General features: G+C 35.4%; 1 protein-coding gene across 1 annotated transcript in view; it reads left to right on the top strand.

Moving 5' to 3' along the window:
- Positions 1–19,542, top strand: part of LOC149562757 (mitochondrial carrier protein CoAc1-like) — a 39,654-nt gene extending 20,112 nt beyond the window's left edge. Inside the window, exons 2-4 of the mRNA XM_089826175.1 lie at positions 18,170–18,354; positions 18,492–18,641; positions 19,041–19,542. Of these exons, the coding sequence (XP_089682301.1) occupies positions 18,229–18,354; positions 18,492–18,641; positions 19,041–19,142 (378 nt within the window). The 5' untranslated portion in view covers positions 18,170–18,228 and the 3' untranslated portion in view covers positions 19,143–19,542. The remainder of the gene's footprint in view (positions 1–18,169; positions 18,355–18,491; positions 18,642–19,040) is intronic.
- Positions 19,543–21,189: the final 1,647 nt, after the last annotated feature.

A 21,189-nucleotide genomic window follows, 5' to 3' on the forward strand; every position in this document is an offset into this window, starting at 1 on the left:
TGCAGTTGATGAACGTTGGAAGGATGTACCTGTGAGAATAAGCTGAACTGGTTGAATAATGGAGATAAAGGGACCAAATAATTTTTTAGATACATAAAGGATAAAGTCATCAAAGAGCAAATAGACAAATTTTGGCATGAGCATTAGTTTGTTACCAACCAAGAGAATATCAAAAGACAAATTTTCCTCTTTTATGGGAACCTCTTTATATTTGAAGGGGATAATGTAGATAGCCACAATGCTAGAGCCTATCTCAAACTTACCATTCCAAATAAGATCTTTAAGGAGGATGCAATCAGATCAAGTAAAGAAATATCTAAAGAAGAAATTAGAAAAGTTATTAATACCTTGGATAATGACAAATCTCTTGGGTAGATGAATTGCAAACTTGTTTCAAGCATTTAAGGAGGCTCTATTTAAATGGTCCATGGGTAAAAAGTAAAAGATTAACAAGGGAATTTACAAAGATAAAGATAACGCATTGATTAAGAATTGGATGCCAATCACCTTTTTTTGTATTGAAGATGATTTGAACTCAGTACCATCCAACTTTCAAGCACCTATGACATGATTTTTCCATTAAACCATGTGTTTCTCCTACATAAATAAAATGATTTAATACCACCCAAAATTTCAATGTTACATGAATGCATTGAGTCCTCAAGATTAATTTCCAATATTTCAGTAATATCCACCTTTGGTGACAAGGGAATGAGAACCCTAGCATTCATGTGCGAGAGCATAGATTTTGATTCATTAACCCCGAGGACGTTGTCAACTGGAGCTATCACTTGAGGTAGTAAGTTCCACAACAACGGAGTAATATTTATAATATTAACCATCTTAGGTAGGATAGAGCTAGGATCTTTTCATTTAGGGCTTCCAACGATCTTGTTAGGGCACATAATAGATAGTGCCCAGTAGTCCACAATTGTTTTTGAACAACTATTTCCTACATCTTATGTTTTTGAACAATTAAAAATTTAGAAGTAAGCCACGTGTCATTCTACAAATGGAAATCTGAAAGGCCAACGTGTTTGTCTAGACATTCAAAACCCGCTCATCTAGGTATTTTCTTGCAGGGTAAGAAGTATCAACAACTGCCATGAAAACAACAATGCCTCCTGATCTATCATTTCAATTTGATAATGCAGTTTTCATTTCAGAATTTAGTGAAATGTAGAGTTTTTTAGGGTTTCCATTTTGGCTTCCTTCCTCGCTGTCCAACCATTGAATTGTGCAACGAACTTAATAGAGGATGGAAACTTAGCTTTTTAATTTGCAACCATATCATTTGAAGGATCTGGGTTGGTCACTATTACTAGATGACTCTTCTAGTCTGTTTGCACAGCTGGGGCTGTTCATACCCACATTTATAAGCAATTAGGTTACCCAAAGTTATGAACCCAGGCAACATAAATGCATTCGAAGTGTTAAATTTTCAAACTAGAATACATAGAAATGCAATAAACTGAAATTCACAACACAAAAGAACAGGGAACACAACAGCTTATCCTGGGAAAACCCTTCATTCAAGGGTGAAAAGCCCTGCCCCACAAAAGATAGATTCTTTATTGTCTTCTCAAAACAAAATACAATGCTCTTAAATTTATGATTGTTAACTCTTAACAGTTAAACTACCAGCCCTATTCACAACTCAATAATTCTTGTTATGCAATTACAAAATATAAAACACTCCAAGTATATCCTAGGTACTTTTAACAGACATATTGTCTTATATACACAAAATGATCATGCATTGATCAATATCAGAATGATCATGTAACATACAAAAGCTATCGAAACACATGTCAGATATACAAAAACTAGAACTTTTCATATTCTGAGATTTCTCCTTTTAATTCTTTGAATGGAACACCACACAATAATTGTTACGTCACACCTACATGCCACTAATGCTCCAACATATTATGAAGTAATTGGTAAAATTCTTGTTTTTTATTAATAGAGACCAAGAGGTCATTATATACAAAAGAATGGAATGATGTTTCATTAGGAAACAATTGTAAAGAATAGAACTGAAAGAAAGCTTAAAAAGCTAATAGATAACTACAACTAACTAAATACTAGAAACATCTCAATATTTACAATAGATTACAAATAGATTACCATTAACTAATAATAGACGTTTATCTATTATCGTAATACCCTCCCTTAATGGTTCATCTATCCACAACACCAAGTTGTCCTCTGAATTTGACAAACTTATTAGGATCAAAAGGCTTGGTGAGAATGTTTGCAGTCTGATTTGTGGTAGGAACATATTGCAACTCTATTGTTCCCTTTTCAACCAGCCAACATATGTAGTGACAGTGAACATCCACATGCTTGGTTCGTTCATGGAAGATTGGATTTCGGGCTAACTTGATAACACCTTTGTTATCAACAAACAGAGTAGTTGGTCTTGCTGGTACATCTGCATATTCCCAAGCATCTGATGAAGCCAAACAACTTAACATCTTGCCTTAACAATCCCTATGTATTTGGCCTCTGTAGAGGAGAGAGAAACTGCTTGCTGCTTCTTACTGGGCCATGTGATGACATCGGATCCCAAACTGAACACATACCTAGAAGTTGACTTCTTATCGTCAACAAAGCCTGCCCAATCTGAGTCTGTGAACCCACATAGTCTAGGAGTAGTAAAAAAGTCCATAATCTGAAGTGTCCTTCACATAACGAAACACGTGCTTTGATGCCATCCAATGATTAGCCTTAGGAGCTAGCATATTGTGTGATATATAGCTATCTGTGAAGCTAATTTCAAGCCTAGTAGCAGAGTGGTAGATGAGGTGGCCTACTAGTTGCCTGTATGTAGTATCATCAACGGGAGGAGAATCAGACTTGGCTAATAACTTCAGCCCTTTCTCCATGGGTGTAGATGCAGGCTTACAACCCTGCATACGAAATTTGTCTAACATAGCCCTGACATATTTGGATTGAGAGAAGAATATACCAAAAGACTCTTGCCAAACTTCAACACTTAGGCAATAGTGCATGAGCGCAAGGTCAATCATATCAAAAGATTGGCATAAATTCTGTTTGATTCCTTGAATCAAAGATGTCAAACTACCAGTAATGATCAAATCATCCACATAAATAATCAGAAAGATGATGTCACTGTTAGTAGTCTTGATGTACAAATTTGAGTCTGAAGAACTCCTCTTGAAGCTTTGATCACTAAGGTACTTTTTGATTTTTTATGTACCATGCCCAAGGGGCCTGCTTTAGGCCATAGATAACTTTTACCAATATGAGAACTTGATGGTCTTTACCAGCAACCTTGAAACCAGGAGGCTGTGTCATCTAGAACACTTCATGGAGATTACCATTTGATGTCTTGACGTCCATCTGAAGGACCTTCCAGCCAAACTGTGCTACCACCATGGCTTGGACTAATTTGATTGTACTCATCTTTGCAATAGGAGCAAAGGTCTCCTCATAATCAATGCCCTGATGCTAAGAAAAACCCTTCACAACTAAACGAGCTTTGTACTTATCCAAAGTACCATCAGATTTGTATTTGATTTTGTTTGATTTTGTAAACCCATTTGCAGCCAATGGATTTCTTCCTTGGTGGAAGATCAGTAAGGACCCAGGTGTTATTCTTCAATAGGCTTTGGTGTTCAAATGTCATGGCTTGTTCCCATGCTGGAATTCCTTTAGCCTCGGAATATGTTTGGGGTTCAAACATACTATGAATGTTGGCCATGAGAGAAAAGTTAATAGACTCTGTAGGTTTGCTCTTTTTCCGAGTAGTTCTCCCATCAATGAGCCCATCATCACAAAGATCAGCAAGTGTCTTAGCCCACCACTTAGGCTAGAGAGGAGAATGACCAACATTAGTATCAGGAGATGCTTGGTGACCAGGTTCCTCATCAGAAGAATCTGGATCAAACTTAGATGAAGCATTTACAAATCGAGGTGATCCTACAGGAGAAGTTGGAGGTGTCTGTACAGGGATCACTGGTATAACTGGAGCTGTAGGAGCTATTGGAGCCCTCCCATCAGGTGGACCTAATGAGAGACTAACTCCCAAATCACGAGCCTTCATAGGCTGGTATGCTAGATCAGGAATAGGAGAAACGAGCATGAAGGGTCCTTGTTGCTCATCAAAGACTACATCACGACTGTAGATGAGACGAGATATCTTAGTGTCGATCAAGCGGTAGGCTTTGTGAAGACTACTGTATCCAGCAAGCATGAGTTTCTGACTCTTGGCATCCAACTTGGTACGTGACACATCAGGGATCCAAACAAAAGCAAGCGAGCCAAAAACTTTCAAGTGACTGATTCTGGGCTTGGGACCTAACTATCTTCCAAAGTTTTACCTTTGACCATCATTGTGGGTGATCGGTTCAAAAGATAAACTGCAGTGTTGACTACTTCTGCCCAGAACTTCTTCAGAACATGTCTGTGTTCGAGCATGGATCGAGCCATCTCGGTGATTGTATTGTTTTGCCGTTCAACTACACTGTTTTGTTGTGGTGTGTGGGGTGTGGTTAACTGGCGTTTGATGCCATGAGTATCCAAGAACCTAGAGAAATCATTAGAACAAAATTCACCTCAATTGTCTGATCTAAGAGTTATAATAGATTTCCCAGACTCTTTTTCAACTAAAGTTTTAAACTTTTGAAATACAGGAAACACAACGGATTTCTTTTTAAGGAAACACACCCATATTTTTCTACTGAAATCATCAACAAACAACAAAAAATACTTGGACCCAAGAATAGAAAGAGCGGCCATAGGACTGTAGATATCAGCATGAACAAGCTGAAGTACCTAAGAAGCTCACCATGAATCGCCACTTGTGAAAGGTGTGCGATGTTGCTTCCCGGCCTAACATGCATCACAAACTCCAAGCTGCTGAGTCTGAATCTCTGGCAATCCAAGGACAAGCTCATCCCAAGCAAGCTGAGAGAGATAATGCACATTTAAGTGCCCATATCGCTGATGCCAAAGTGTGCTAACGGAAGACTGTCGAGTAGCCATAGCTAAAACCCGAGAATCACTTGAATCAATAAGTTGGAAAAGACCATGATCCTCAAGACCTACTGCAACAGTAGATTGAGTTGCCCAATCAGTGATGGAACATTGATGTGAACTAAAGGTGACATCCAAGTGTGGAGAATGTCGCAGTAACTAACTAATTAAGAGTAAGTTTAGTTCCATCTTTGGAACATAGTACGCATCGAGGAAAATGAGATTCCTACCAGTAGATTGAATCTGAATGTTGCCTTTGTCAACAACAGTGTACTCTTATTCACCACAAAAAATAACGGAATTTGAATAAGGCTGGTAGTCAGTAAACCAGTCTCCGCAGTGAGTGAAATGACGAGAGGCACCTGAATCAATGTACTAGGCAGATAACTTCACATGATTTGCAAGTCTTTTAGCCATGAAGGCATAAAAGATAGATTTCGTCTGCTCAGTGTGCTCTGCACTGTTTGCTTTGGGCTGCCAACTTAATTGTTTAGATTGGGCAGCTAAGCGTTTCCGACATTCAACTTTCATGTGACCAAACTTGTGGCAATAGTTGCATTGAATGTTCTTCTTCCGAGAGCCTTTTGAAGCTGGAGCAAAAGACTTCTGCTGAAACTTGCCTTTATCCTTCTGAAAGGATTTAGCATCAAAGGCTTGCTCTGTGGAGGTGGAGCTGTAACTGCTACTGAACTGTTGTTTCCATCGATCTTGCTGAAGCAGAAGTGTGCAGAGATCGGTGAACTTTAGATCAACACTAGAAGACGTAATGTTGAGAATCTCGATAAAATGCTCTTAGGACTTTGGAAAACTTTGGAGAGTGATAATCACAATGTCCTCTTCCTCCATTTTGCGACTGATGGCAAGTAATTGATCACAGATTTCCTGAATCCTATTTAGGTGTGCTTGGAGCGAGGTTCGCTCATCCATGATAATAGCAAACAGAGTGTTCTTCAAAACGAAAGCTCTGTTGTTGTCAAAAGTCTCATGAAGACCTTTGCGACCCATATCTCGACAGTTGTTTGTCGGATGGAATCTGAGAAAGCTGATCATGAGCCACGGATAATTTGAGAAGCATCATCGCCTTTCGATTATTTAGATCCCATGTATCCTGATCAGTACTAGGAATAGTTCGACGCTTTGAAACACCAAAAACAATTTGATCGGTATTTCGATATTAAAAAGTTGCTATGATCCACTGCTTCCAAGTGCCATAATTTCAACCATTGAATTTTGAGTTGTGCTTGAGCAGAATGTTTGTTAGAGATGCCATGACACGTTTGGCACTGAAAAAATGTGAAAATCTTTGAAGGCACATTCTTCGAGGCAAAAAATGGAAGACCCAAAAAATTTAAGGATGTCCCTAAAGAGAACTTGAAAAACCCAGAAAGAATATGTTGTTGGTTTTTGGATTTGCTGGCTTGAAAATCGAGGCACCCATAAAATTTGACGAGAACTCAATTGAGCTCCCTTAAAACCCATCAAGAATATGTAAAAATATTTTGGATCTAGTACGAAATATTAGGGTTTTGATCAAAACCCTAGCCAGCTGCAAAAAAAATCCAAATAATGGTGGATTTGGACAAAATAATTGTAGAATTGGACCAGAAAATTGGTGGATTCAATAGGTGACCATTGTTGGATGAAGATCGCAACAATATGGAGAGAAAAAACATAGCAATCACCCTCCAGATTTGAGAAAACGATGAAGGTTGGTGTGAGAAAAAGAATGATGAGTTTGAGGTCGCACTTTGTGATTTTTCAGTCATCTAAAGCTCTTTCAATGTGTTTTTAATGGACGTCGTTGGTTTGCAAATTCGGGCAAAACAAGAAATCGCGAATTTGGCAGATTGCGAGTTTCAAAAAAATCCACAGTTTTGCCAAAAAATATGAATCATCAAACAAAACCCTAGTTCAAAATGCTCAGGTTTTGATATTACGAAGCAAGTATCACAAAATAATTTTGAAAATAGGGTCTAATAATTTCGGAAAAGAAATTATGATTTTCGAAAAAACTTTAAAATATTGGCTCTGATACCATATTACTTAGTAATTGGTAAAATGCTTGCTTGTTATTAACAGAGACCAAGAGGTCATTATATACAAAAGAATGGAACGATGTTACCTTAGGAAACGATCATAAAGAATAGAAACATCTATTCTTAGCTGAAAGAAAGCTAAAAAAGCTAACAGATGACTACAACTAACTAAATACTAGAAACATTTTAATATTTACAATAGATTACAAATAGATTACCATTAACTAATAATAGACGTTTATCTATTATCATAATACAACATACACAAATAGGCTTTCTCGTGGAATGCAAAGATACCACGATTACTTTCAATGAAACATCAATAATTATCACCATCGACCATGAGCACAACCCTCACAAAACAGGAAGCATCATGATGCCAAGTCATTCTATACCCAAATTCAAGAAACAATATGAATGATAAGTGATAATAAGATAAGGTATAAAGACAAATAGACAGTGATAAAGTTAGAATTTCCAGCTCAATAACTATTACACACCATTACTGTAAAGCTAGGTGGTGACTAATAGTAATAATGAATGAACTCGATTCACCTTCAGCAGTATACAAAGCGAATGATTAGAATCTACAGTCACAATAGGATCTTCATTGGAAGTAAGAAACAACTCTCTATAACTACAATATTTATAAACATTGCACAGGAAAAAGCTGCAAACTTAAGATGACCAACAAAAATTAAAACAAGGTTTAACACTGAACATATACTTTTGCTATAAATGATTTCTCTTGCAGATACCAAAGCATTAGCACTCCTTAGCAAAGGAGAGATTATTTAATGGCAAAACTTATTACAAATTCTCTCAACGTGATATCATCATCTCAGCATGACGTTCACTGTGGCTACTCCCAATAGGTGAATAAGCTCAAGTGCTAAGTTTTTGAGTCTCACATGGCATCCACTATGTCTACTCTCAAAGGGTGGAACAAGTGCTTTCACCTCAAACTTCTCTTGCAAAGAAGAATGCGTTAACAAGGGTTTGCACCTCAATCTTCTTTCACAGAGAAGAATGCAGTAACAACATAAAATAAGAATCACTGAAGTTGAGACTCTCTCTTAGCAAGAGCATCATTCTCCACAATACCAATCTTATCTCAAAATTAAGAAAACTTCATTCAAGGAAGTGGCTTAGGGAGAATTTCTGTTGTTTGCTCTTCGATGCAAATGTACTTGAGCTCAACTACTTTCCTTTGAACAATATCTGTTGAATAATGATATTTGATTTCCACATGTTCGGTTCTATCATAAAAAACATGACTAACCAAAAGCTTCATGCAACTTTGGTTACAGAAAGAATTATTGTAGGTTCCAAAGGTTGCCCAAGTGGTCTTGCAAGAAGCTTTTGAAGCCACACTGCTTCTCTTTTTGCCACCCAAGCTGCAACATATTCAACTTTAGCTTTAGCTGTACTCTGAACCACACATGACTATTTCATGTTGCCCTAAGAAATCATAGTTGAACCTAGGCTGAAACAAGTGGAGGTGCTCTTCCTGTTAGGCACACATCTTGTCCAATCTAAATCAGAAAAGCCCTGGAAATCCAGATCTTCACAAGAAGAATATTTCAAACCATAGCCCACAATACCACACACATATCTCAAAATATGTTTGGCTGCAACAAGGTGAATCAGTCTAGGTTCACACATGAATTGACTAAGAGTGTACAACATAATATATATCAAACCTTATATTAACCAAATTCATTAATGAACCAATTAATTGTCTATACACAGTGGGATCAATTAAATCTGAATTGCTTGCAACCTATTGTAACTTTTTAAAATTCTCTTCCATTTGAGTTGCCATGGACTTGTAGTCTAACACACCTAAACTTTTCAAGTGTCAATAGCATATTTCCCTTGACTCATGATAAGCTCACTTGGTCTTTGCCATACTTCAAATTCAAGGAAGTAGTGCATAAGACTGAGATCTTTCATTTCAAATTTAGAAGCTAACTCTTTCTTATATTTAGCAATAAGATCATCCTTTCTAGTGAGAAACAAATCATCAATATAAAGTATCGAGATTAAAGCTTTATCATCAATTACCTTGAAATATAGGTTTGGATCAACATCATTCTTGAGGAAGCCCAGGCTCAATAAATAGTCATCAATTCTCTGATGTGGAGCTTTCTTAAGACCATATAAAGCCTTTTTCTATCTGCGTAGTTGTGATTCCTTCCCATGAATTAAAAAACCCTCTGATTTCTCAATGATGACTTCTTCTTCAATTACACCTTTCCAGAATGTTGTCTACATCCATTTGATGTAGTTTCTATTCTTTAACTGTTGCAACAACAGTGATAGTTTTGATAGAAGTCTATCATGCTATAGGAGCAAAAGTCTTCTCATAATCTATAGCTTCTTTTTGAGAAAATCCTCTAGCTACAAATCTTCCCTTTTATTTTTTAACACTTATATCAACTGCATGTTTTAATTTTGAACTACCACTTAGAAGAAACAATAGATTTACCTTTAGGCTTAGGATCAATGTCTCAAACACCATTCTTGATAATGGATTGATACTCTTCCATCTTGACATCCTTCCAAACTTTCTGTTTTGAAGGCTCCTCAAAACTTAAAAGCTCTAATAGCTTCTTTTTGAGAAATTCCTCTAGCTACAAATCTAGCCTTTTATTTTTTAACACTTCCATCAACTACATGTTTTAATTTTGAACTACCATGCAGAAGAAACAATAGATTTACCTTTAGGCTTAGGATCAATGTCTCAAACATCATTCTTGATAATGGATTGATACTCCATCATGACATCCTTGCATGTTTTATATTTGAACTATTGCTTAGAAGAAACAATAGATTTACCTTTAGGCTTAGGATCAATGTCTTAAACATCATTCTTGATAATGGATTGATACTACATCATGTCATCCTTCCAAACTTTCTGTTTTGAAGGCTCCTCAGAACTTAAAAGCTCTAATGCAATAATACGACTCATCAAAGCAACAAATCTTGCAAAGTTTGTGAGGTCTCTTACTTTGAATGTGCCATGTGGGGCTGCATATTTTTCAGCCTCTTGCATAGTATGCCTAAGCCACAAAGGTCTTGTCTTGTCAAATGAAACATTACCTTGACCAACAGTGGAGTCTATAGGATCAACAAGATCAATAAGATCTTCTAACTCAGGATTCTCCCTCTAAATCTCGGAAGGGGAAGTAGGGACAGCAATATCCATATCTTGGGAAGGCTCAAGATCTTCTCTATCAAGTTCCATATTAGTCTCTTTTTAGATCTTTTGCAAGCCACATCTTCTTCATAAAAATAATTTTGTTAATTTCAATATGCTTTTGACCTAGAATGTAGACTTTGTAAGCTTTTGATGATTCATTGTAACCAACAAAATACCCTCCTTGCTTGATGCTTCCAATTTAGTCCTTTTATCTTTTGGAACATGCATATAAACTAGACATTAATTTTTTTTTGAGATGACTAAAGAACCTATGAATGCTTCTTCATGAGTCATATTGTGTAGGAATTCGGACTACAATTCTAAACATAGACTGTTGTCTTGCAAACTTCTGCCCATAAAAATGTTTGAAGACCTTGATCACGAATCATGGCTTTGGCTGCCTAAACAGTAGACCTGTTCTTTCTTTCTGCTACACCATTTTGTTGTGGATTATGAGGGAATAAAACTCCCTCTTAATCCTAGCTTCAAAATAGAAATTTTGAAATATTCCAGAAATATATTCATCCCCATTGTCAGATCCTAAAACTTTGACCCTCTTATTGGATGAACCTTCTACAAGAGCTTTGAACTCTTTAAATCTAAACAACACTTCATTAGATTCTTTAATTTTCAAAAAAAAATCTGTTACTTGTTTGAGAAGTCATCAATAAAAGTAACATAATACCAAAAATTACTTAATGAAGCAACAAACATAGGACCACACAAGTCAGAATGAATCAGCTCTAGGATTTCCTTTGCTCTACTTTCACTATTATGAAAAGGACTTTTAGAGTTCAGAAATTTGGATGAGCAAATCTTTATGCCATAGCTCACTGGTACTCATGGAATAATGTGGTAAGGCTTGAATAGGATGAGCTGAAAGTCTATATAAGTTCTCATGTCGAACACTGAGATGTCTTGATGCTAGTGTTCTTCTTCCATGCAAGAACTTTGCCTTCAACAGACTCTACATGGTATCCTTTATCTTCCAATGCTGAAATAGAAATCGGATTTCGCTTGATTCTAGGAACAAATAGTACATCACTCAGAGGAAAAGGAATTCCTGAATCTAAATGAAAAGATGTAGTTTCAACACCCTTCATAGAGTAACATGCACCATCACCAATAATAACTTGTAAATGAGTATCCTTTTCAATGAAATTAGAGAGATGCTCATGAGAACCTGTAATATGACAAGAAGCTACACTGTCAATTAGCCAAGTATCACTATCAGTGGGAACATTACTTGAAAGAGCAGAAATAAATAAGAAGTCCTCTGAATTTTCACTTGACCTAATGCTTGGGTCTTGTTGTGCAATCTCTAGCAAGGTGACCATACTTGTCACATCCGAAGCACTAAATTCTAGAGAGATCCTTCTTTGTCTTAGGTTCAGGAGCAGAATCATAATTCCTATCTATGAATCTCTTGAAATTTCCTTTCCCTTTAGAGGTATAGGCAACAAGGACATGATCTTCTTCATGGTGAGATTTACGTCCATTTCCTCTAGCCTCCAATTTGCATTACTCTTAAATGTAATCAGTTCTCATCCAATCAAATTTGGGTACTTCAATTCTACCACTAATTCCTTGAATGAAGGATTCTCAAGAGTGAGCAAAGCCATTCATGGCCAACATAACTAGGTCTTTGTCCTCAATGGAATCTCCATTAGCATTGAATTGATCCTTCAACTTTGAAAACTTTATAAAGAAAGAAACAACATATTCTCCTCTAGCCATTTTAATATGGAGCAGTTGTCGTCTCAAGGCCAGAGCTCTGCTTGTGTTGTTGAATTCATACAAACTTTTAAGACACTCAAACATCTCCTTAGCTGAATTCAAATTGGATATGCCAGGTACCAGATGATGCTTGAGCTCTACTTGTGTTGTTGACTACATACAAACTTTTAAGACATTCAAACTTCTACTTAGCTGAATTCAAATTGTATATGACAGGTGTTGTCACGAAATTTTTTCGACTTAGTTCCGCATTTTGCTGAGCTTAGTTTGTTATTTAATTGGTTAGTATTGATCTACCAATCGATTCCAATTGCTATAATGAATCCTTGTATTGAAGGCTGTCGTCAAATCTTTTTAGTTTTTCTATTTTTTGAGCCTATGCTTGATTTTTGAAGCCTTCAACATCCTTTTTCTTATTTTTGAGTGTGTGTTGGCTTTTGGTCCATTGGTTTTACTCCTTTTGGTTTTCCCGTTGATTTGATCCATCTTAGTGCATAATCGAAGTTAGCAATCAAAAGATATGATCATTTTAGTGCCCAAAAAGTGGACCTTTTAGGTGCAATTGCACGAATTAGAAATATCATGTTTTAAGTTGACATTCACTTTTTGAAAAATATAACATGAATTCATTTTATGTTATGTTTTTAAGTTACTTTAAGTCTTTATCATTTCAAATTTTCACTTAAAGTAACTATAGAGCACTTTATGTTATATTTTTAACTTAAGTTGCTTTTTAATTTTTCACTTAAGTGACTATATTAACTATATAGTTTAATTTAATTTTTGATTTTTAAATCAAAATATCGTGATAAATATTACTTTTAAGATGATATTTGCACATACTATATTAATTGTATAGTGTAAATATTATTTATGACCCATTTGACTAATATTTATTCAAAATTAAAATTGACACGTGCTTAATTCATCACTTAAGTTGTGCAAACATGTCTACAAACACATTTTCATTTAAAATATGCAATTGCAGCTAAAAGGTGCGATTTTGAATGAAAATGCCTTTGAGACTAATTAAAACAGGTAATTACATGTATTTCAAAAGCGTGTAATAGCACCTAAAAGGTGCATGTTGCCCATAGACACATTTTTGTGCAAAATTCAAAACATGCAATTGCACCTAAAAGGTGCATTTTCACTTATGGCTCCCATTGCTTAATGCAGTAGCACCTAAAAGGTGCATTTTGCCTTTTGACTCGTTTTTTGAAGTTTTTAAAATATGCATTTGCACAAAAGGTTCGTTTTTGATAAGGAAGCCATATTTGAAGTTTTTAACACATGTAAATCACACCTTTTTAGGTGTGATTTGTCTCCATTGCATGCATTTGCCTCCAAGAAACCCCTTTTTGAAGATTGAAGGCAAAACTACATGCACTTGCCCTTCAAGAACACATTTTTGCTTGGAATCTCCAAATTTCTTCATTCCAAGTCCAAGAAATCTTCTCTATAGGGTCATTTTTGCATTTGAAGGCATTTCCATGCATTAAACGTTGAAACTCAATGCAAGGAATGTCATTTTCACTCCATTTTAGGGCACGTTTTGATAAAAAAATGTCCAGATTTGACCGTTTTTGAATCACGTTTTTGCATATAGAAGAGGAATTTTGTGATATTAATCCATATCATTGCTATTGGAAGACACGTTTTTGCCCTTCAATGCCAAAAATGACTTATGTAATGGCAGATTGAAACCACGTTTTTATCCAAAAACGTCCCAAGAACTTGCAATTATTGAAAACATTGGATTTGAGAGGGATTTCAGGGCACGTTTTGGGCATTCTCATCCAAAAATGTCTCATTGGATGCTCATTTCGAATTCATCATTGCTAGGTTGAAGATGTCAAAGTTTGTTTGAGAATTTGTCAAAGTTGGAACTTCATTCCCTTCATATTTGGCATATTAATCTTCAAGTGGACATTTTCAATTTTGTTAATTAATTCATGCTTATATTGCTGATTTGATGCATGTTTTATCTTGATGTTACACGCTTGTTGATATAGATGCCATGAAAAGTGCATTTTCTCTTTAAAAATGATGAATAATCTCATTTTCATACTTTTGGTTTTTTCCCAAATTCCAAATTCGAATTTGCATTTTGAAGTAACTTGCTTGTTAACATGTTTTGAGTCTAAGACCAAAGGTATGTGTTTTCTTTGTGCTTGTTTTTGTTGTTTGTTTGCTTGCTTTCTTGTTTTTCTTCTTTTGGAAGAAATTGCAAGTTCTTTGAGTACGTTTCACTTCACTCCACCTTCCACCTCTTCGTGCAAGTGCATCATTTCATCCCATATTTGTCATTACATGCCAAGGCACATTGCATCCATTCCTTTCATATACAATTACACTTCAAGAGCAATTACATGTAATTCCACTTTCCATGTCATGGCACACTACATCTCATTCTCCACATGCGATTACATGTAATCTCACCCTCCATCCACATTTATGTGCAATATCATCCTTCGTTCCCATTTACACACACTTCCATCTTCCAAACCTAAATGTATGTTCGTTTTGCATGTAATCCACTTTACGTGTAATGACATCCAGAGAACCCGTCTTTTGTCTAAAGGTCACACTTTTAAAGTCAAAAGTTATCATTTGCACACATTCATATGCATCCCAACTTGCATTCTTGGCCATACCCATGAAAGCCCATCATTTCCCACATGCAATCCATCTTTCCAAGTCTGACTTTGACCCTTTCCATTCAAATACATATGCTTTTTGGTTCATTTCCAGCCATCATACGTGTTCCCTAAGTGTCTAATCCATGCTTTGAATACCCACCCCTCATGGATTCGTCATTGTAAATCAAATCCCAAAGTTCTCAATGATTAATCTCATTGGAAGATGATAACATCTTCATGTTGTGGCACACACTTCAAGATATGTCAAGACTTATTCAAAAAACCAGAGATATCCCGTCAAGAAGGCATGTTTTGATTCTCAAGAAGTTGTAATTCATTTAATTTTCATTTGCCCAATAGTTGCCCGAGAACCTGAGTTCGTGTGGGAATGCGTCGAGCACTTTGTTTCAAAAAAATAAATTTGCAGATGCTTGTCGGAAAGTTGTTCCAAGTTGACCTCTGGACATCATTAAGAAAGTCTTCAAAGTGCCGAAAAATCCAGAATGTGCAAGTCTGACAAGATAAATCACAACTTGGAATGAGGAAAAGCTTAATCACGTCGAGTTTTCAAATAACAATTAGAAGCTCATCATGGTGAATGTAGTGGCATAGAATACAACAATCCTCGACCCCGTGATCATCATCAAGTACAAGGCCTTTGCCGACAATCCACAGGATTGATTCATTTAGAATCAATAGCCTCAACTCTTTCTTCTTCTTCTTTCATATTTGTAGTTGAAGAGGATGTATTGTAGGAAATTGTGTAATTACATGTAATGCGATTTACATGTGTAATGACATGTAATCCAATAATTTCTCTTGTTAGTTAGACTGGGTCAAAGTTGGTTGAGTTGCTCCCACTTTTCCTCCTCAATTCCTTTGCTATTTAAAGGAGTGCTCTCTTATTGTAAAACCATCTTTTGTTGTATGCAAGAAAGCTCTGCTAGACTTGTGCAAGCATAATTTTGATTGTGTAGTACGAATTTGGGAGAAAAGTAAATTTAAAAAACATTTGGATTCGAAGCTTTGATTGGAAGTGATTATGATAGAGAAAATTAGAAGCTTTGACTGTAATTTGTGCCTATTGTCTTTGATTTATGTTATTATTGTGTGTTCAATAATAGAGCATAGTGATTTAAGAAGCAATTAGAGCTGAGCGGTTGTGGCAATACACTAACTAGGAGCTTTGATTGTAGCTTGTATTATCATCTCAAATTCACGAAAAATAGTTAGAATTCCCTACTTTTGGAAGTCTTTGTGCCCTAATGGTAGAGGTTATTCTTATAAAATAGGTTAAAACAAGACTTAGAGTTAAATTGGTATGCTTTCAACTAGCCTTTGAGTTAGTGTTGGTTTATCGGTATCACCATTTACAACTTTAGATACAAGTGTAGTTTGAGGTTTCATCTTGCCCATTACTCACTCCACGACTAAGTGGATTCTTTCCTGAAAGCTAAGAGGAAAGAATATTGGTAACACCCCTTACAAAATGTCTCAACTTTTTGCTTACCTTGAGTTGATCCAAGGAACGTTGAGAAGGGGGAGCCTTCCCTTTAAGGTAGGATTGACTTTGTCTCACACGCTGTGGCTGGTCATCCTATTTTGCTACTGTATTTTACCCAAAACCGTCGGTTGCAAATATTCACCCAATAACTGGTACTAGGTGATACTTAACAGAGTCAATTAGAATCTTTCTTGCCATGATATTGTTCTTTTTCCACTGTGTTTTCTCTGTGTTATCAAAAGGCTCAGCTACACCAGACTTCATGTAGTTAAGAAGATCATTCTCTTTGAGTACAATTAGGACTCTGAATTTCCATGAAGTTGGATGCCTCATCCCTGACTTCAACTTTGAGTCTATTCACTATTGTAGGGAGAAGAAACAAGCACACCAAAAATAGAGCAAAGAATAATTTGAAGTTAAAAAAAATTCTGGTTTTGGATTGTTTCCTTAGACCCTCTCTGATGCCATGTTAAATTTTCAAACCAGAATACATAAAAATAAAAAAATGCAATAAACTGAAACTCACAACACTAAAGAATAGAGGACACAATAACTTTTTCTGGGAAAACCCTCCACTTGAGGGTGAAAAACCAGCCCCACAAAAGATAGAATTTTTATTGTCTTCTCAAAAAAAAATACAATATTCTCAAGTTTATGACTATTATTTCTTAACAGTTGAACAACCAGCCTCATTCACATTTCAATAATTCTTATTATGCAATTGCATAATATAAAATACTCCAAGCACCTCCCAGATACTTCCATAGACAGAATGTCTTATACACACAAAATGATCATGCATTGATCAATAGCAGAATGATCCTGTAGCATAAAAAGATTATGCCCTCTTACAAAAGATATCAAAACATGTCATACACAAAAACCAGAAATATGCTTAGATCTCTCCTTTTGATCCTCTGAATGGACACCACACAATAATTGATCTATCACAAATACATGCTGTGAATGCTCCAACGTACACAAACAATCTTTCCTGTGGAATGCAACGAGACCACCATTACTTTCAATGAAATGTTGTCAGTTATCACCACTGAACATGAGCGCAACCCACATGGAATGGGAAGCATCATGATGCCAGGTCATCCTATACCCGACTTTGAGAAGCAACACATAATATGGATAATTATTAATAAATGAGAATAAGGCAAAGCACGAAGACAAATTGACAGTGATAACAGTTAGAGTTTCCAGCTCAAGAACTATTACACACCGTTACCATAAAGCTGGGTGGTGACTAATAATGAACGAACCAGATTCACCATCAGCAGTATTTAAAGCCAATATTAGAATTCACAGTCACGATAACATCTTTGCTGCAAGTAAGAAACAGCTCCTGATAATCACAATATTGAAATACATTGCACAGGAAAAAGCTGTGAACTGCAGACGGCCAATAGAATGGAAAACAAGGTTCAGCACTGAACATATACTTATGCGAAAGATGAGAATGTTAGAATCACCATCGAAGTAAATGAGAAGCACAACACAGCTATGATTTCTACTGCAGCTACCAGAACATTAACTGATTCTACTGCAGCTACCAGAACATTAACTGAAACACAAAACAATCACACTAAGAAAGCACACCATAAATCTCATAGAAAAAATGTGAGGATTTAAGTGAAAAATGAATAAAATGAAAGGGGAAGAACAGGGACACCTACAGGGCAGAATTCAAATCTTTATGGAGGAGTTTTCTGCCTCCACCAAAGCAATTGCAGAATCCAAACCCTTGGTCACTGCTGCTCATACTACGCCCTTCGATCAGTTTATCCCCTAGCATTCTTTAAGTTTTATTTACATTTGCAGACTCTTATAACTACCAATTAGTGAGACTTTTTAATATTATTTTTTTGTGACCTTTATCATGTGTTTATGTTTCCAGTTGAAGTAATTATATTAGCTAATTACATGGTGTTCTTTTCTTTTATGTCATAATATTAGAAATGATGTTAAATCTTTTCAGACAACAGCTGTGCCTTTTCATTTGATTGCTGAAGGATTTGATGTTTATGAACAGTTCCTTCTCTTTATGGAATATTTCCATATGCTGGATTAAAGTTCTACGTCTTTGAGGAAATGAAGAGACATATTCCTAAGAAGCATGAAAAATCTGTCTTGGCAAAGCTTGCTTGTGGAGCCTTGGCTGGTTTGATGGGTCAGACAATCACATATCCTCTGGATGTTGTTAGACGACAGATGCAGGTTTATATTTGTAGTGACTAGAGTAAAGAGTTTTCAGTTGTATAAATGAATATTACATACAGCATTTCAGTTTTAAAAAACGAAGATTAAGATTCCAATGCTAGAGATTCACATTTATGGTTTGATTGCCACTTTAGGTACAAACATTAGCTGTCATCAAAGATAGTGCCTCTTCTGTTCGGTCAATGGAATATGAATTCAAGGGGACCTGGGATGGATTGATTACCATTGTTCAAAGACAAGGTTGGAAGCAACTGTTTGCTGGACTGAGTATCAACTATGTAAAGGTAAATGGCAAAAACATATAATTCATCTCGATTTTTTAATGGACACTGATTATTGATTGCAGTTAAAATATCATAATCATCCACCCATTCATTTCTATTTCCAGTTATTTTTATTTATTTTAACACAATTTTCTTCGAGAAGTTACTCTCATTCAGTAAATGTATCTATCCAGTATTATTCCATCTATGAAATTGTTTTAAATGCTGCACGTACTTGTTGCTGTGACATTCACTAGGAACTTCAAAGTAAAGGGATCTACTAATTGAAAATTAAGCTGCTAGTTGGCAACAGTTGTGTCAAGAAATACATACTATATTAAATTGGTTTTTGAAATTTTCTTGAAGTGGGTAGCAAATGTTTTTCGTAGGACTGGCTTTTAATCTTCAGTATTTTAACAGGTTGTTCCTACAGTAGCAATTGGATTTGCTTCTTATGATGGCATGAAATCTTTGCTTGGAATTCCGTCTCGAGAAAATGCTCATGGTCGAAGTAAAGACTAAGAGAATGCAGAGTCTATTGTATTTTGTTACCTTGACAAGGTCATTTATTCGCTCAGTCTGGTCCAGTGTTTTTTTGGAGATGATACACTCTCTGTCATGAATCAGTCTGGAGAAACTGGTTATTAAGATTGGACACTCAACAAAAGCGAGGATGCACTGGTAAATGGAACGAAAGACTGACAATAGAAATGGTTCATTTGAAGAAATATCTTAATCATTCATCCCTCTTCCTTTTGTCTCGATATATCTTCATTTTTTAATTCTTTACAAGGTTGTAATCTTTATCTATATGAATTATAAACTATTGATGTTTTAGTTAATAACATTTAAAATATCCTCAAGTGGGGTATTATTTATATTCAATTGTAAAAAGATTATTTGATAAATTTTTTTTACTGCATTTTATTCTTGTACAGAATGCTGTGATTGCCTGGTTAGTTACTGTTTTGGATGTTATTTCTTAATTCATTTTCCTTCATGCAGTCTACTAGGTTTTCTTTAGCATGTTTATTGTTGCCAGTGTTTTTATAGCCTGTTACAAGGAATTTTTAGAAACATCAATTAAACTCACTATAAGACAGTTGGCATTTAGATTAGAGTGCTTTGTCAAGCATCTTTCTATTCACGGAGTTAGTAGTTACCTGTTACCTTGCTTTATCTGGGGAAAACCTTGTCTATGAATTAATAAAAATCTCACACAAGTATCTTAAGCCTGCAAAACTACCATGCATTTTTGAAAAGTTTTAGCAGTAAATTTATTATCTTGGTAATCCAGGTCACAAGTCTTACAATTATATTACTATGGCATTGTAAATAGATGTGTAAAAGGATTGTAGCATTTTATTGGTATCTTAACCCTTACTCGAGCACAACAGAGCTGATATTTAATTGATATTTTTGACTACTGTATATCAAGGTAATTTATGTTACAGCTGGATTAGCAGAGTTCTCCAAACAGGTTGTGGACTTCCTACCTTTTACAATGAGTCACTATTTGGCATTCGCATTGTTTTTAATTTTTTCCCTTTGCTCCCTATTACTGTACAAAGTTGCTATGAATAAAGAGCATTAAAGGAAGCTACTTTGAACATATTTTTTACTGAGAACTAGTTCATGGACTTAAAATTCCAAAAAATTGTCTTCCGTAGTATAATTTGTTCCTTTTAGTTAAGGTGGTTATTGGTTTGGACGTTTCGTTAGCATGTTGAATAATGAACCATGATACACTTGCAAGAGCAGATCATGAATACGTAAATTTTGGTTATTATATTTTGACCTTTTCAAGTTGCATACTAGTCTTTTCCATTTGACACTTGTTGCAAGGTTCTCACACCATCGCCCCAAAACTTTGGGGACCCCTTTTTTTTTTAATTGCCTTGGCAAAATTTTGGATTGTCTAACAATTTTGATTTGATTTTTATTTGGGACTTTTTGGACACCTTTAGGCCAGTGGGAGGGGTTTAGCTTATTTTCATCGGGTTCTAACTTGATTTTCCAAAACAACCAATTTCATCCTTAGGCCGGACAAAATTGTTAAAAACAACATTTGGAAGGATAAAATTGTAAAATTTGTACTTAAACGATTTCTTTTGAAAATTTGGATATAACTCTATGAATTTGAATAATTTTCAAAAGGAAAATTTTGTTAGATTTGAGTTTTGGAAAATCTTAAATTTTTCTTTGGTGAAAAAATTAATTTTGTGGAGATGAAGTCAAAATTTCAAAATCGATTTTAAACTCTAGAAGTGATTTTATTTTTGTCAAATTTTTTTAAAAATGGCATAGCAAAATTGATTTGGAGGAAAATTGCAAAAATTGGCTTTAATGGATTAAAATTGCCTTGAATTTTTTTTTAAGCCTTTAATGAAATTAGTAATTTAGTATTGAAAATGGCTTATGGTTAGCCAAAATCTGATTTTAATGATGTATTAATTATTAAATCTTCATTAAATGAAAATATTTAACATCTCTAAGGCATTATTTAGTTTTTTTTTGCAATTTGGCTCTAATTGGCAATTTAAAAAATTAATTTTCATCATGGCAAAGT

The sequence above is a fragment of the Cupressus sempervirens genome, chromosome 4, assembly GCF_028749045.1.
Source record: "Cupressus sempervirens isolate cs-2001-9-10 chromosome 4, ASM2874904v1, whole genome shotgun sequence".
NCBI lineage: Eukaryota > Viridiplantae > Streptophyta > Pinopsida > Cupressales > Cupressaceae > Cupressus > Cupressus sempervirens.